General features: G+C 36.4%; 1 protein-coding gene across 4 annotated transcripts in view; it reads right to left on the bottom strand.

The window, feature by feature from the left end:
- The window catches only part of Dmd (dystrophin), a 1,242,252-nt gene that overhangs the window by 184,358 nt on the left and 1,041,923 nt on the right, over window positions 1-15,971 (bottom strand). For all 4 annotated transcript variants that reach the window (XM_042692421.1, XM_042692422.1, XM_042692423.1 and 1 more), the window contains one exon: window positions 15,487-15,547. In XM_042692421.1, the coding sequence (XP_042548355.1) occupies window positions 15,487-15,547 (61 nt within the window). The remainder of the gene's footprint in view (window positions 1-15,486; window positions 15,548-15,971) is intronic.

The raw sequence follows: 15,971 nt of genomic DNA, 5'->3' as shown, positions 1-15,971 counted from the left end.
TTATGCTTAAACTTATTTTCCTATTTTTTAAATTTCACCCCTTCTCGATCGTGGCATTTTATATCCTGTATTTTTTTTTAATTTAATTTAATTTTATTTGTGAACATACTGTACAGAGGGGTTACAATTACATGGGCAGGATAATGCGTACATTTCTTACCAAGCATTGCAGCCTATATCCTGTATTTTTTTTTAATTGTGAAAATACCATACAGAGGGGCTACAATTACATGGGCAAGGTAATGAGTACATTTCTTATCAAGCATTGTTGCCTTCTCTTTTGTTTCCGCTTAAATTTCTCACAGATCTTTTAGAACTATCATTTTTTTTTATAAAACAGCAATGATTTGTTCACTATACCTACCACCATTACTTAATAATCTTTGTAATTATACTACCATTTCTTTATTTTTTATTTCATAATTTACACATTTAGGGTAGAGTAAGCACAAAAAATCCTAAATTGGCAAGATACTATTAATAAATTCAGTAGAAGTTGGTATAGTCAAGTATAAAATACTGAATAAAGTTCCTAATTTGGATCTACCTAACAATCTTAAATATTCTTTTCTTCTGTCTCTTGTTCATTAAACTTGGTGATAAAGGTATTTGTTCACTACAGAACTAGAATGTATTAGAATAAAAATATTGCTGGTTTGGGATTCAAGTTCTTCTAAGTAATATTGATTTGTTGAGTGATTTTTTTACTATTCTTATTTAGTGTTTTAAAATTAAAGTAGTTCTTGTTTATGTTGTCTTTTTTCTGATTGTTTATTGAATTAATTCTACATCTTCCAAACCACAGTAACTACTATGAGGGTATGGCTAAAACTATTAGATTATATTATTCAGTATGTCTATGCTCATCCCAGATACTTTAGAAGTAGTTAGTTTTATACATTCTATTTAGACATCAGGATTTTTAGATCTGATTTAAAAAAACTCTACATCCGAGCCTCCTCATAGTTATAATTACAGTCAAAGTAACATAACTTTCCAGGAAAAATGGCTTTAGTGAAAACACATTTTCTCTATCCATCCATGTTAAATTTTTCCAGTTTACAAGTGAAAACAAGATTAGTATGTTTCAAATCTATCAGGCAGTATAGAAAGATGAAACTTCTACTTCAACACTGAGTTGCTCCTTTCCAGTTTATACATCTTCTACAGCAATATACTCAAGGATGTGGAATATAATTGCCATTTTTATGATAAACGAGCCTGAGCAATGTAAGGATGGCTTTTTTTGCTATTCTGTAGTACTTACAGTAAAAATAAATGGCTCAGTGGCTGAGTACATGAAGTATGAGTTAGATAAACAGCTCTAAGGTTCTTCATAACAAAGTCTATTTAAAAAATGTCATGAGATGACTGTGTCAGTTACAAAAAAGCCCACAAAACTATATTTGAAAAATTAGCTATTTTTATCAATATTAACTTTTTATGTAACCTATTTCTACACCAAATATTAACCAGCTAACTTACTCTAATTTGTTTACAAATATTTTAATATTAAGATATAGATAGACATGTATATTCACTCATCCAGTGCTGGCTTTTGAAAGTAGTCTGTGAGTCTGAATACAAAGAGGATTTGAAGATGTTTTCCTAAGAAAGCTTGACAACAATTATGGCAATAGAAGCTGCTAAAAGAATATATTCTCCTAAAATGCTTGTTCCCAAACAGTAACTTCGGTAATTAAGCCAAGACAACCAACCTCATCAAGAATTTTTCTATTCTCAACAAACTAAACTATATGAAATGAACAAATTGTTGAGTGAAAATTGCTTCAAAAATATAATTTAATCATTTATAAACCCAATGGCATTACCTAAGATAAAATATTATATGGAACTGTTCTAATCTGTTAGTGTCCGTTCCTTTATAATACCTTTAGGACCACAGCTCATTTTCCAGGGCTTGCTCATCAAAATCAAAGAATTAATTATTTTTCAATGATTTCTATATGTGACATATGAGTTCTAAGGATGATGAAAAGCAATTAGACCTAATTATTTTCAAGGAGTTTACAGCATAAATGGGGAGACAAAGGATCAGAAAATGAACAAAGTATTTTAAGAGTTAAATCAGAGAAATGACTTATGGTACTTAAATAGTCACTGCTATCTCAATATCAGGAAGAGGAGCTGTAGCTCAAGTTGTTCAGTATCGGCCTTGAGTGAAAAAGGGACAACACCAAGGCTCTGAGTTCAAGCCCCAGTAACCAGCACAGGTGTGTGCACACACATGCGTGCACGCACGCGCACGCACGCGCACGCGCGCACACACACACACAGGCACAACTTACATAATTTTAAACATGGAAATGTATCACTATTTTATCTTTCCCTATTCCTGACTCTGGACTTTTCTTAGACTTGTAATTTCCTATAACTTGAGAGGAAAATAAACAGTGCCACTCATTCTGCTTTTCTTTCCTTTCATTTTAGAGTATTTTTAACATAAGATAAATATATGTATAAAGTTTGTATTTTAAAATGAACTCATATAATTCATCATTTTTTGTGTGTGCTCTTCCTGAGGCTTGAACTCAGGGCCTGGACACTCTTCCATAACTTTTCCATTCAAGGTTGGCAATCTAATGTTTGAGGCACTCACTCCACTTCTAACTTTTTGATGTTTTTGTTTTTGTTTTTTTTAATTGTGAAAATACTGTACAGAGGGGTTACAATTACATGAGCAAGATAATGAGTACATTTCTTATCAAGCATTGTAGCCTCTTCCTTTGATTCTCCTTCCCATCCTTTCCCATCCTCCCCCCCTTCCCCCCCCCCCCCCCCCCCCCCGCGGCCCCCTCCTCCATCCCCCGCACCAAAGTTGTAAAGTTCGTTTTCCACATAACGACTTGTACTTCTCATTGTTGCAATGGGTCCACCTGTATCCCTATTTAAACGATTAGTTTTTTCCCTTCCCCTCCACAAATTATACCGACATCAAATACAGTGAAAGCAGGGGTTATACTGTGGGGGAGGGACATACAAAGCAACATAGAAATCATCTTATAAATATTAAAACAATTGTATGAAAGAAAAAAAATTTGAATCCTTATCTTGGTGTTCATTCCCCTAACATCAACTTCTCTGACCTTTTCTGCTTGACTCAGACATATACTAGTTATTGCAAATAAGGGAAACCATGGGACCTATGTTTCTTTGGGCCTGGCTTACTTCACTTAATACTTTTTGATGTTTAATTGGAGATTTTTGGTGGTTAATTGGAGCCTCATGGCCTTTCCTATCCAGGCTGGCTTTGAATTGCAATCCTCAAATCTTAGCCTCCTCAGTAGTTAGGATTACAAGAGTGAACAACTAGCACTTGCTTCAAATCATCAATTCCTATTTATCAATCTTTAGTAATTATTCAAAGGCTCAGAGGACAGCATTGAACACACAATAACATTCTTTCTCTTGAGAAAACTGAAATAATCAGATATATCTCTCCCAAAGGTCCATTATTTCTCATTAAGTTGTGTTTTGGTTTCATATAGTCAGATATATATATATATATATATATATATATATATATATATATATATATATATATTCTTTTCTCTTTTTTTTTTCGGTTGTGGGGCCTGAACTCGGGGCCTGGGCGCTGTCCCTCTGCTCTTCAGCTGTCGACTAGTGCTCTACCACTTGAGCCTCAGCCCCACTCCCAGCTTTTTCTGCTTATGTGGTGCTGAAGAATCGAACTCAGGTCCTCATGCATGCAAAGCAAGCACTCTATTATTGAGCTACCTTCCCAGCCCCAGTCAGATATATTTTTGTTTTAAAAATGTACAAGTCGTTATGTCGAAAATGAACTTTACAATTTGGGGGGGGGGAGGGGGGGAGGAAGATTGGGTGGGAGGGTGGGGGGAGGATGGGAAGGGGAAACAAAGGAGAAGGCTACAATGCTTGATAAGAAATGTACTCATTATCTTGCCCATGTAATTGTAACCCCTCTGTACATTATTTTCACAATAAAAAATGTATGTGAAATATTAACATTTGAACATGTTCTATTTTATATTTGCTAATGAAAAATAGGAAAATGCTCAAATGATTATGCTCCATTTTTAGTCAGACGTAAACCATAAATCTATTAATTCTAGGTCTGTTTACAGACTAGCTATAACCTACTAAAAACCCTTATAGATAAAAACTTTTAAATATCTTCTGGGAGCTAGATGCCACTAACAAGATTAACAAGGAGGTCTGGAATGCATGTTTATATGATGGATTGCTCAGGAAATGAACCACTGTTAATATCCTACCCTACTAAATGAGATACTCTGCATGAAACAAATGGGCTTACCCAATGCTCAAAGTCATGACTTATAGTCACAGGTATGAGCATTTGCCCATGGGACTGTGAGGGGTTTATTGGAAGAGTGGGACTATTTTTTTTTCTGGAAGAAGGATGATGTCAAACTCAAGGGCATGTTCCAATGTTACTAAAGCTCCTGTAGAGAGCTATTCTAATCTACTTTGAGTTGACCATACTCTAGCTTTCAAAAAGGCTTACAATTCAGAATATGACGAAAACATATTTTTGGAGCATCTGTTAGATTACTCTTGTCTTGCCCTACTCTCATCTTAAGAAAGTACCACTGGAAGGAGTTGAAAGTGATGCCCACAGGGAGGCAAAATGTGCTCACAACAGAGTGGATTAGATTTTTCTTGTGTTGTTTATGTTCTGCTTTATAACCAAAAGCCACAATGAGTGGTCTATTTAAGATAGATGTGACAGATAACTATATAAATAAGCCAAGGAACAATGCCAGAAATGCAAGGAAGAATTAGTAAGGTTGTGATGGTAACACCAAAAATGGCAGTCTGACTATGATAGACAGACCATACTTAGTTATCCTAAGAGCCAGTTTTCAATGTACAATACTACAACATTAAACTATCTGGGAGCAGCAGGTAAGATGATGATGATAATGTTGATCTATTTTTTTTGTCAGAGACTTGAACTCAGGGCATGGGCATTGTCCATGAGCTCTTTTGCTCAAGGCTAGTATTCTACCACTTTGAGCCATAGCTTCACTTCCAGTTTTTGAGTGGTTAATTGGAGATAAGAGTCTCACGGGGAGTTTTCTGCCCAGGCTAGCTTCAAACCACAATCCTGAGAGCACAGCCTCCTGAGTATCTCGGATTACAGGTTTGAGACACTGGTGCCCAGCTTGATAATGTTAATCTTAAACATCAGTTTTTCTTTAACTGAATGGCTTGAATTAGCCACCAATGTTCTTAAGTCTAAGCTATTTCTTCATTATTAAATAATAACTGGGCTTTTCCTGAGGATTTAATGGGTTCAGAATAAACAGAACTTCATGTGTCTAGAAACAAATGAAACCTGTACTCTACCTTTTAGCACACAGTAGGCATTAAACTTAGATTTTTCTTTCTTTTGATGCGAAAATCCTTTTACAGGAAGCTCCAGATGACAAATGTGACCAAACCAAGAGGAAAGAAAACATAAAAAAATTGTTCTAAAATAATAAAGAATCAAGACGAAAATTATACTTTGCACTGACTGACATGCAATGGCTTTGGAAACCAAGATGGATGAGGATAAGATGAGAAAGAAAAACAGAACAGGCAATTGAAAATTTCAGGAAGAGCACAGAAGCTTTCCATTTTATCTACCTGGGACTAATGATATCACAGAAGATGTGAACATTTGCTAAATGCTGACAGTAGACTAAGCCTCATCTAGGACCTGTTCTTAGAAGCTTTCTAGGCAGCACAGATAGGCAGAGTTGTTTTTTTCTATTTTGCAGGAGGATCTCAACATTTGCAATGTGAGAGCACTGATTTATACAATGCACATCCTTTAATTTTTTTAAAGAAGAAATATATGCCTACATATATACTGAGATCTCTATATAATGTATATGGAAAGAAAGGGGAGAGAGAGAGAAAGAGAGAGAGAGAGAGGGAGGGAGGGAGGGAGGGAGGGAGAGAGGGAGAGGGAGAGAGGGAGAGGGAGAGAGAATGTTAATATGTTAGCATTGTTCAAGGGAGAAGTATTTAGCTCTGTTTATTTACCCCTGACTCACCTACCTTATCTCCTGGAATGACAGAGAGTCAGTATGAATAGGATTTAAAGTTTTCCCATGGAGAATGGGACATTTTCTGCAACCAGGTCAGTGCTCTAAGGACTAATGAATGCTCTAAGGAAATTATCCAAAGGGGAGAAGCAGTCCAGGGTTATTAAGTTATTTTCAAATGCTGTCTGGCTGCAGCTGACCTTTGTGAAGGGCACAGGATGCTGCTTCCCAGGGAAACAGGATAAGGAGAAATTAGAGAAGCCTAGGAGAAGTTGAGGAATGTTTGGGAATTCACACATCCTCCAACTTTTATGGGAACTCTTAAGAATGAAAATAAACTACTTTGATCAGGGACATATTTGGGGGCTAGAAAATATTCTAAGTATGTTGCTCATCCTGGATTTTAGTGTTTTTCCTAAAATACCAACATTACATATCTAATAAAGGTCAATTTGACATCAGTTCAGTTTTGGAGGAGTGAAGGAAACACACTTTTTCTTCAATTATATTCCTCATGTGTTAGAAAGTACAATGGGCTTTAAGTTGCATATATTGTTCAAATAATACAGTCAGACAATGTTAGAGATGAGAATCAAATGCATATGAATTTGATGTTGCCATCAAAGAAAGACTTTTCAAGCACTGAGTTATGTTAAGAGAGTTGAAACATAAAGGAATGGATAAAATAATTCCCTAAGAGAAACAGATGCCTGTACTCACATGCCCCAAAATGTCATGAATGAGTGTGTACAATAGAAGAATTTTGTTTGCACAACATATATACACACATATAAATACTGTACATAATATACAGAATGTTACATTTTCCTGCAGAAGAAGGATTTATCATAGGGTATTCTTGCTTTTAAAGCCCAACCCCAAAGTAGGTCTTATATATAAGCTCAGGAAAACACAGTAGTTAATGAATTTAAAGTACTATTGATAATTGAAAAAGAGTGAAGGAGCCTGATAAATGACATTTAGGTAACAAAAGACCTCAGTTCTACTGACAACGCGAGAGCTCAGAAATCTCAGGCATGATCCAAGTCTACCTCCTTACTATTAATGAGGAAACTAAGTCCCATATGGGATGTTATACCCTAAATCATATAGTCACATAGGAAAGAACAGCAGCTTTGGTTATATATAGATGCTTTAGATAGAACTCAGGGCTTTGTATATACTAGAGTTCAAGATTTGTACATTCAGACATGCATGTTGTAAGTTGTCTGCTAGGTATCAAACTAGTGAGACAGAGAAACTCTATCAAAGACCTAGTATGCTTTCTAACATTAAACTTGATGGCTAGAAGACATAGAAAATGTATTCAAGAAGCAAATCTAAATTAGTATCCAGGGGCTTGGGTGTGGCTCAGTGGTAGAACAGTTTCCTAGCATGTGCAAGTTCCTTGGTTTCATCTCTAGCACTACAGCAAAAAAATCATGTTTACACAAAAACACAAAAAGAGGTATTTTATTTATTTATTTATTTTGCCAGTCCTAAGGCTTGAATTCTGGCCCTGGGCTCTGTCCTGGAGCTGATTTTGCTCAAGGCTAGTGTTTTACCACTTGAGCCACAGCCTCACCTCTGGCTTTTTCTGAGTAGTTTATTGGAGATAAGAGACTCATGGACTTTTCTGCCCAGGCTGGCTTTGAACCATGATCCTCAGATCTTAGCTACCTCAGTAGCTAGGGATTACAAGTGTAAGCCACTGGTGCCCAGCTCAAGAAGTTGTTTTTTTTTTTTTGTCAGTTGTGGGGCTTGAACTCTGGGCCTGGGCGCTATACTTCAGCTCTTCATCTCAAGGCTAGCTCTCTACCACTTGAGCCACAGAACCACTTCTGGTTTTGTGAGTGGTTTATTGCAGATAAGAGTCTCACAGACTTTCTTGCCTGGGCTAGCTTAGAACCGCAATCCTCAGATCTCAGCCTCCTGAGTAGCTAGGATTACAGGCGCGAGCCACCGGCACCTGGCTTCTCGAGAAGTTTTTGGTGGTAAAAGGAATCAGGAAACTGAAAAGAAAATAAGGGGGCTGGGAAGGTGGCTCAGTGGTAGAGCGCTTGCCTTGCATGCCTGAGGCCCTGGGTTCAATTCTTCAGCACCACATGAGCAAAAAGAAAAAATCTGGAAGTGGCACTGTGGTTCAAGTGGTAGAGCACTAGCCTTGAGCTGAAGAGCTGAGGGACAGCACCCAGGCCCAGAATTCAGGCCCCATGACCAGATCCACCCCCCCCCCAAAAAAAGAAAATAAGGTTATGTTCATGTATGCATTTACTCATTCTTTGAAATGTTTGTTGAGCACATGCTATCTGTGAGACAGTAGGCTAGAGAAAGAGATACAATAACTATTCTCATGAAATCTGTTATTTCAGTCAAGATTATATAAACTCACTTATGAAACTACCAAAAAGATGTGAGGTTTTTTTTAATGAGTCCATGAGTCACAGATGGTACTAATATCTCTCCTCAAAAGATCTGTACAACCAAAGGCCAGAATCAATACTCTGCATGGCATCTTATTCACTCTCTTTGAGTTAATATTTTAACCTGAGTTGTTTTCATGATAACAGCATCAATTAAGCATTACCAACTATTCCTTCATTGTGGTTCCAGAGCTTAATGAGACTCAACTAATGTGACCTTTGGAACCATCAAACTGTGGAGGAGAAAGCATAGCAGAGAAGACTGACCTCTGGGTTAGCTTTGCGTACTAAAGCCTTTTGAAAAGTCAGAGCATCAGGCTTTTGGCAGTGATTTCAAAAATTTAATTACCCAGAGATCTTCTCTAGCATCCTCAAAGATTGACAGTTCAAATTAGACATCTGAATTTCTGTTACATCCATTTCATATCATCAGTGGTGCTAAATGGTTAAGTAAAGGTTTAATATTATTTGTCCTTTCTATCCTGATAAGATTGATGGTGCAATAAGAATCCTCAAGGGCAATATAAAGATTCATTTTCACTCCTCTGGAAAACTGTCACAAACAATTTCTATTTCAAAGTCAACATTCATAAACTCAGACTATATCAGGACTAGAAATGACCTATGATATGTACTTTAGCCTGCTTAGATAACAGAGGGAGAAACTGAGGCCCAGAAAAGATAAGTAATTCATGCTTGATCATATAGCTAGTTCATAGATAAGTTGGAACTAGATTTCAAATCTTCTAAGCCAAGTTTATCTACAATTTCTACTATTTAAGGTTGTGTTGTCAGTTGGTAAAAGGTATATGTTGGAGGAAAATATTCATGAAAAGGATCTTGCCAGCAACAGAACAAACATATATTATGTGATATGCTCATATTCCATGAAAAGCTGTGCCAAAACTCAACTAGTTTTCAAACTAAATGTCAGAGTGTTGATACGACTCTTTGAATAGCAGGATTGGAGTAAGAAATGAGGAAATGTTTTCCAAGTCAGATACCAGTGTTCTTCACGAATGTTTTATCATTTGTCTGGATGATGAGAGCTAATCTCTTTGTCAGTAGATTATCCAGACAGCCCACCAGTCAACACTGAGATATTTAGCATGCTGATTGCCAGTAAGGCTAAAAGGCAGCTAATCACTGACTCCTCTGTATACAGCAAACAATAATTCAAAGAAACCCACCTACCATCCAACCAAAACTTCAATTAGAGCAATTCCTGGCACAAGAAGGAGCTGGAATAGGAAGTAGAAGTAAACATGAGAAGTATTTGAAATCTAAAAAATTGTCCATAAGGCAATAATATAGGCATTATGGCATAAGAAAGAGGTAGCAAAGTATTCTAAGCTTATTGGAATTAGGAAATATCATTCTAGACGTTGGAGCCTAATCTGGGAATTTAAATCAGAATGTAGACCAAGCAGGTAAAGGAGAAAAAAACAATTCCAAAAGGTAAGTCTAGGTAGAAAGTGACCATTATATCCAGAGTATTAAATATTCAGACTTCTAGAGCTATAGGAATGTTAGGTCGAAATACTGAAGAGTCAAGTCAAGCCTGCAATTTTGTCAGACACAGCAATGACAATAAGAAATGTTGACTGAAGTGAGAGTTGACCTCAGCCACAGAAGTTTTATACTGGAATTTGCTAAGCAAGAACCACTTGAACGTTGTAAGCAAATGGATAAAGAAACAGGACTGGGCTGATAGTGGAGAGAAAGGTAGATCAGACTCATATATCGTAATGTATATATAACATCCAAAATAGAGAGTAGGCAAGGGTAGACACTCCTTGGGACGAGTTGTGTTTTGAGCACTGCACATAAAAAAAGCTGACAAAATGCACTACTGTGGATGAAGTCATCAGGTTGACTATTGAGTTGTACTAGTACATTCCTCCCAATACTTAGCAACCATTGTGTCTTGGTGAAAAAAGGACCAGCTTGTCTAAAACTAAAATCCTTCCCAAGGGACAGCTGGCAAAACATGAGTTCAAGCAATGAATCCTGTATTCCATAAAGTAGCAGAGAATTAACCTTCAGCTAGAACTAATATATGTAGAACAGGTTATGACCTCAATTGTTTTCTCTATTTCTGCACCAAGAGGAGACAGTGAAGAGCATTTGCTTTCTTCATGGTGAGTGGAGACCAGAGTCAATGCTAACAAACTTAATAGCGGATATTTGGGCCATTCGCATCACGATATCCCAAGGAACATATTACCAAAGTGGAAAAGATCCAGGAAAAAGCAACTAAGATGATCAAGGGGAAAGCTTATCTTTCATTGAAGGACAGACTGAGAGATTAAACTAAAAAGGATCGGAATTTGTTAGACCAGGGAGGTGAACATGAAAAGCATAGTTGGGGAGTACGTGATTAAATTTAACTTTGAGCAAATACACATATATTCATTAAATTCCAAAGCATTTCATTGAGGCCATTGCTTGAGATTAAAGGATACGAAATCAAGAGAAGTTAAAACATGCTTGGATTTCTATAGAAGCCAATCCATCTGTGGGACTTATTTGTAAGACCAGGCTAAGGTGACAAATGGCAAAAGTTTAAGACACTATTGGATAAACTCACTGCCAAATGATTTCCAATACCTCATCAACAAATGGCCACGATACATTCTAATGTAAATGAAAATTTCTAGGGTAACTGACAAAACCTCCACTGAGGCTATTATCTTGGAAAGAGTTCTGGGATATTTGCCCTGTTTTCTGATTCACTGTGATCTTTCTTTTTTTTCCTGGCATCAACTAGTTACACATGGAGATTTCATTTTGACATGTCCCTGTATACATATAGTATACCTCAGTCAGACTTGCCCTATGCCTCTGCTGTGGTCCTTACTCCCCCTTCCCAAACCAATTCCAGTAAGCTTCATTTTTGCCATTTTCAGTGTGATATTTCTTGTGCTCTTATTATGACATCTATGTTGGAACATCCTGCATACAACTTTGGAACTCCTAAATTCTTCTGACAGTCCAGAACACAGAAGAATAATGTTCTAACTCATTAAGAAAGCAAGAGAGTCCTAGCTCTTGGCTGTGTTCGGTTGGCCCATATGGGAGTTTGCAACATAAAAAGGTGAAAGAAATCCTAACAGAATGCAGCAGCTGGTTAAAGGCTATTATATTGAAATTTTCATGAGTTTGACAGTAGGCCAAAAATCTACAAAATGGCAGAGAGTAGAAAAGGCAGTTGTAACAGGTTGAACATTGTAGGTGATTATTTTTTCAGTGGCAATGAAAACTGTAATCAAATAACCTGAAAGAGATGCTGGCAGAAATAAGAAAGCCCCAAGGGAGAGGGAACATGAAAACTGTAAGAATGATATATGCATGGACTAATGAACTAGATAAACATGTATTTTGAAATATCAAAATGGAGGTTCATAGCATCATGAAAACTTATGTCAGGATATGGACATAAACACTACCTGATTGGCAATCTATAGCAAAAGATGCTGTCAATGACTTAAAAATCCCAAGGATGAAAGCAGCACTCAACAATAAACTAGGACTTGTGTTATTGGCATTTCAATCTCTTATTATTTAATTAGTTTAACCACACATTGAAAAGGACAATTTTAAAGCATTAAAAAATGGAGGTAGGGAGGGAAGGGATGGTAAGGGAAAAACAAAGGAAGGGGTAACAATGCTCGATATGAAATGTACTCATTACCTTTCTCATGCAATGGTAACTCCTCTGTACAATACCTTTACAATAAAAAATATATACTAAAAAAAAAAAATAGCCAGAGCCCAGGTGCTGGTGGCTCATGCCTGTAATCCTAGCTACCCAGGAGGCTGAGATCTGAGGGTCACCATTTAAAGCCAGCCTGGGCAGGAAAGTTGGTGAGACCCTTACTTCCAATTAGCCACCAGAAATCCAGAAGTGGCACTGTGGCTCAAATGGTAGAGCGTTAGCCTTAAGTTGAAGAGCTGAGGGACAGCGCCCAGGCCCAGAGTTCAAGCCCTCTGACTGACAAAATAGCCAGAGAAAATACCTGGTTTTGCAGCCAGCAATCAGTGGAAAAATACTTATTTGAACTCAAGACAAACAAGAAAGAGGAAAGATGGGGACTGGTCGAAGCAATGTCATCGTAAATTCATTTTATTATTGTTTTTTAGACCAATAAGACATCTAAGATTAGGAATGGCATTTAGGAGTGCATAAAGCCTACTCAATCTTGCATATCCAAGTAGTATACTTCAAATACAATGTTTTAGGCAACAGTAGTGGGTAGTAATGAAAAACATATGGCATTAATAACTTGCTTAATAAATGTATATATTCAGTTGATGTAGTGGTGCATGAGATAGAGCACCTGTCGAGTCAGTGCAAGGCCCCAAGTTCAAATTCTAGTACTTCAAAAAAAAAAACCCAAACTCAAATGTGTATTTTGTATATACGTATTCTCCCTATATTATAGCTTAATATAGCACTTTACGGTATATTAGAAAAAATCTCATTATCCATAATTTCATTAATTGTTTCCTACAAAGTTTCAGAGATATCATTGAGAAATTAGGGAATTTTTCATTTGGAGGAACTGATCACCTCACAAACTTTTAAGGTCTCCATCTTGATGTTCGTTCATATGAATATTTTCCTTTCTATTGCTTTATGTATTTTTACTATTGAGCCAGGGAAAAGAATAGTGCTGAATTATAAAGCAAGATTGGAGCCCTTGAAACAGGTACCTGAAAAAATTATAGTGAGTTGAAAGAGCATATCTATAGTTAAACATTCGAAGAAAACCTGTTTAACAATAAGAAATTATACTACTAATTAGCAATTTAAAAAGCAAAAAATATTGAGAAAAAGCTGAGATCTTAGGTTTCTGAATTTGGACAAGGCCATTAAATGACGCCATTTATTCAGAGTATTGGAAAGGACCTCAGATATATATTATTTAAACTAATAGCAAACTCCCTATCTTGTAAATGAGAAGCCAAGTTTTATATGGGCTAATGACTTGTCCAAGACCATATAATAAGATAATGTCAGAACCAGGACTAGAAGCTGAAGCTTTTTGTTTGTTTCTTTATTGATACTTGAACCCAGGGCCTTAGGCTCTTGCTTAGCCTTTTCTGTTCAAGGCTAGCACTCTACACCTAAACAACAACTCCACTTCTGACATTTTGCTGGTTAATTGGAGATAAGTATCCAATGGATTTTCCTGCCCAGAGCTGGCTTCAAACCTCGATCTGCAGATCTCAGACTCCTGAGTAGCTAGGATAACAGGAGTGAGCCGCTGGCACAAGGCTCAAAATGGTCTTTAATTTTTTCAGACTGAATTATTCTCTATTTCCCAACAACAACATACTGTGATCTTCTGTATTAGATGTAACAGGAGAGAGAAGAGGATAAATATTTAGGGAAAGCTCAGTGAAATAAGAGATGGGGGTTTTTGAGACCCTGAATGGATTTCAAATAGTTGGTAATATGGAGAATAATGGCTTAAAGGTCTCTTTCATTCTCAGGTGGCCCTAAGCTCTCATTCACAAAAGGAGAAAATAAAAGAGAGCTTTTATTTCAACTCATAAAGGAATTGGATAAAATAAGTGAGAGATTTATTAGTAGGTTAAAGTAGGTTTAAAACATCTTAGTCAAAAATGAAAATTTATAATGACAAAGGGACTGATGTAGAGAATTACTCTGAATAGTTTGAATAAATGGTGCCATAAAACACAGTGGAAATAAAGCAATATAGTACATGTCTAAATCAATAGATTAGTTAATAAAACATGAGATTTCAGTAGATGTTTAAAGTAGGTAATTTAGAGTCAGGAAATAAGTGAATTAAATATAACAAAACTAATAGAATTAAATTTAAAAGTAGGAAAATTGAAAAGCAGGATGAAAGCAAATTATAGGAGCATTTTTGAAAGAGATACCTCATCTGGAAAAATTTAATAAGATAAAAGGTAAATCATTTCCTAAAGGATATGTCTTTCCTTGAAAAAAAAAAAACACCAAAAGAGACTCTATCCTCATTCTTCTGACTTAACAAAATAGAGACATGAAATCAAATTTCTTGAGAGTTGTAGTAATGGAGATCTAGGACTGCTGTTATTACTTTAGAAGTAAATTATGAAGAATTAATGGGCAGTGGAAAAATAAAAACAGACTCTATAAAAGATGGCAGGCTGAAAAAAAAGGAACACATCTAGTATTTGTAGTCAATCTCATGGCCAAAGCAAGTTCAAAGACTTCAGCTGGTATTTCAAACTGCTGTATGATTGCAATTAATTCTAATTGTTATTGGCAAAGCCAATTCAAAGTTAAATTTAAGTTAGACTCTCTTGTATGATTGATGAGGGACTGTTAAGATATCATAATGGCTCAATATCCTTTCTCCTCTTTTTTTCCATGTCAACTCAATGCATCATAATTTGTATTTCACACAGCATCCTTCCTTTGACTGGCACAAATGATCCCAGAAAAGAGTAGCCCTCTGAGGTTGTTAGTAGGTAACAAACGCTGACTACCACATATCAGGGGCGAATATCTGGACTCCACAAATCCTGGACTGCTGTTGCCTGCCTTTGGGATGTGAGATGTATTCATTCACCTCAAACCATTTGTGTACCTATACATGGAGAGATCTTCTAACTTTTTCTTTTCTGAAGTAGAAATGCAGAAAAATCCCTAAATAAATGTACTTATTTTTCAGGCAAGGCTTCGTTCCCACTCTCCATAATGGTATCTGGAGCTTTTTGTTCTATTGTGAAGAGTCTGCTCCCCCCTCTCCCATACCATAGATACTGAATTATATGATTTTTTTTCTTAAAAGCAGTTCCTTATTGCATCAGCAAATTTACAGTGCTAATTTTAGTATGAGTTTATGATCCAAGCTTCCTTGGGGGAAGAAAGAAATAGGTATTATAGGTGAGGCTAATGCTGTGTCTTAAAAATAAATTCATTTGTGAACATACAGTTTAGACACAATAAAGGCTCCTTTAAGAATGCATTTCTTCTGACTTACTTGATATAGTAGGGCACTTTGTTTGGTGAGATGGCTCTCTCCCAGGGACCCTGGACAGAAGCTGAAAAAGGATAGAAAAAAAAGGCAAGGAGGTCAAATTCACTGCAAACAGGAAAGACAACATTAATCTCCAGAATTACAATTTTACACTGATATTGGGCTGTTTGCTCAGTTGCCCATGAAGACAGGATGGATTAACCTGCTGTTCTGAAATTTCTGTCCTAATCTAAGTGAAATTGAACTCATTCAGGCACAAAGATAAATGCAAAGGTTGGGGGAATCTTTCCACTGCTAAACCTATAGAACAGATAAGAAATTGAATGAATAGACTGATGGGGTTTCTCTTGTGTGTCTCCACCAGGCATTTTTCTTATAACATTTCTGGTTGCTTCTTAATACCTTTTACTATTTGATTGACTAGGCTTTATTAGTTTAGCAGGTGGAACATCCTTCTGTGATTGTTTACTTTCTAAGTTATTAAAGCT

This window comes from Dipodomys spectabilis, unplaced genomic scaffold (genome assembly GCF_019054845.1).
Source record: "Dipodomys spectabilis isolate Male_0828 unplaced genomic scaffold, ASM1905484v1 ptg000156l, whole genome shotgun sequence".
Classification (NCBI taxonomy): domain Eukaryota; kingdom Metazoa; phylum Chordata; class Mammalia; order Rodentia; family Heteromyidae; genus Dipodomys; species Dipodomys spectabilis.
The sequence above is the reverse complement of the archived record's forward strand: the minus strand, read 5'-3'. Positions and strand labels throughout refer to the sequence as shown.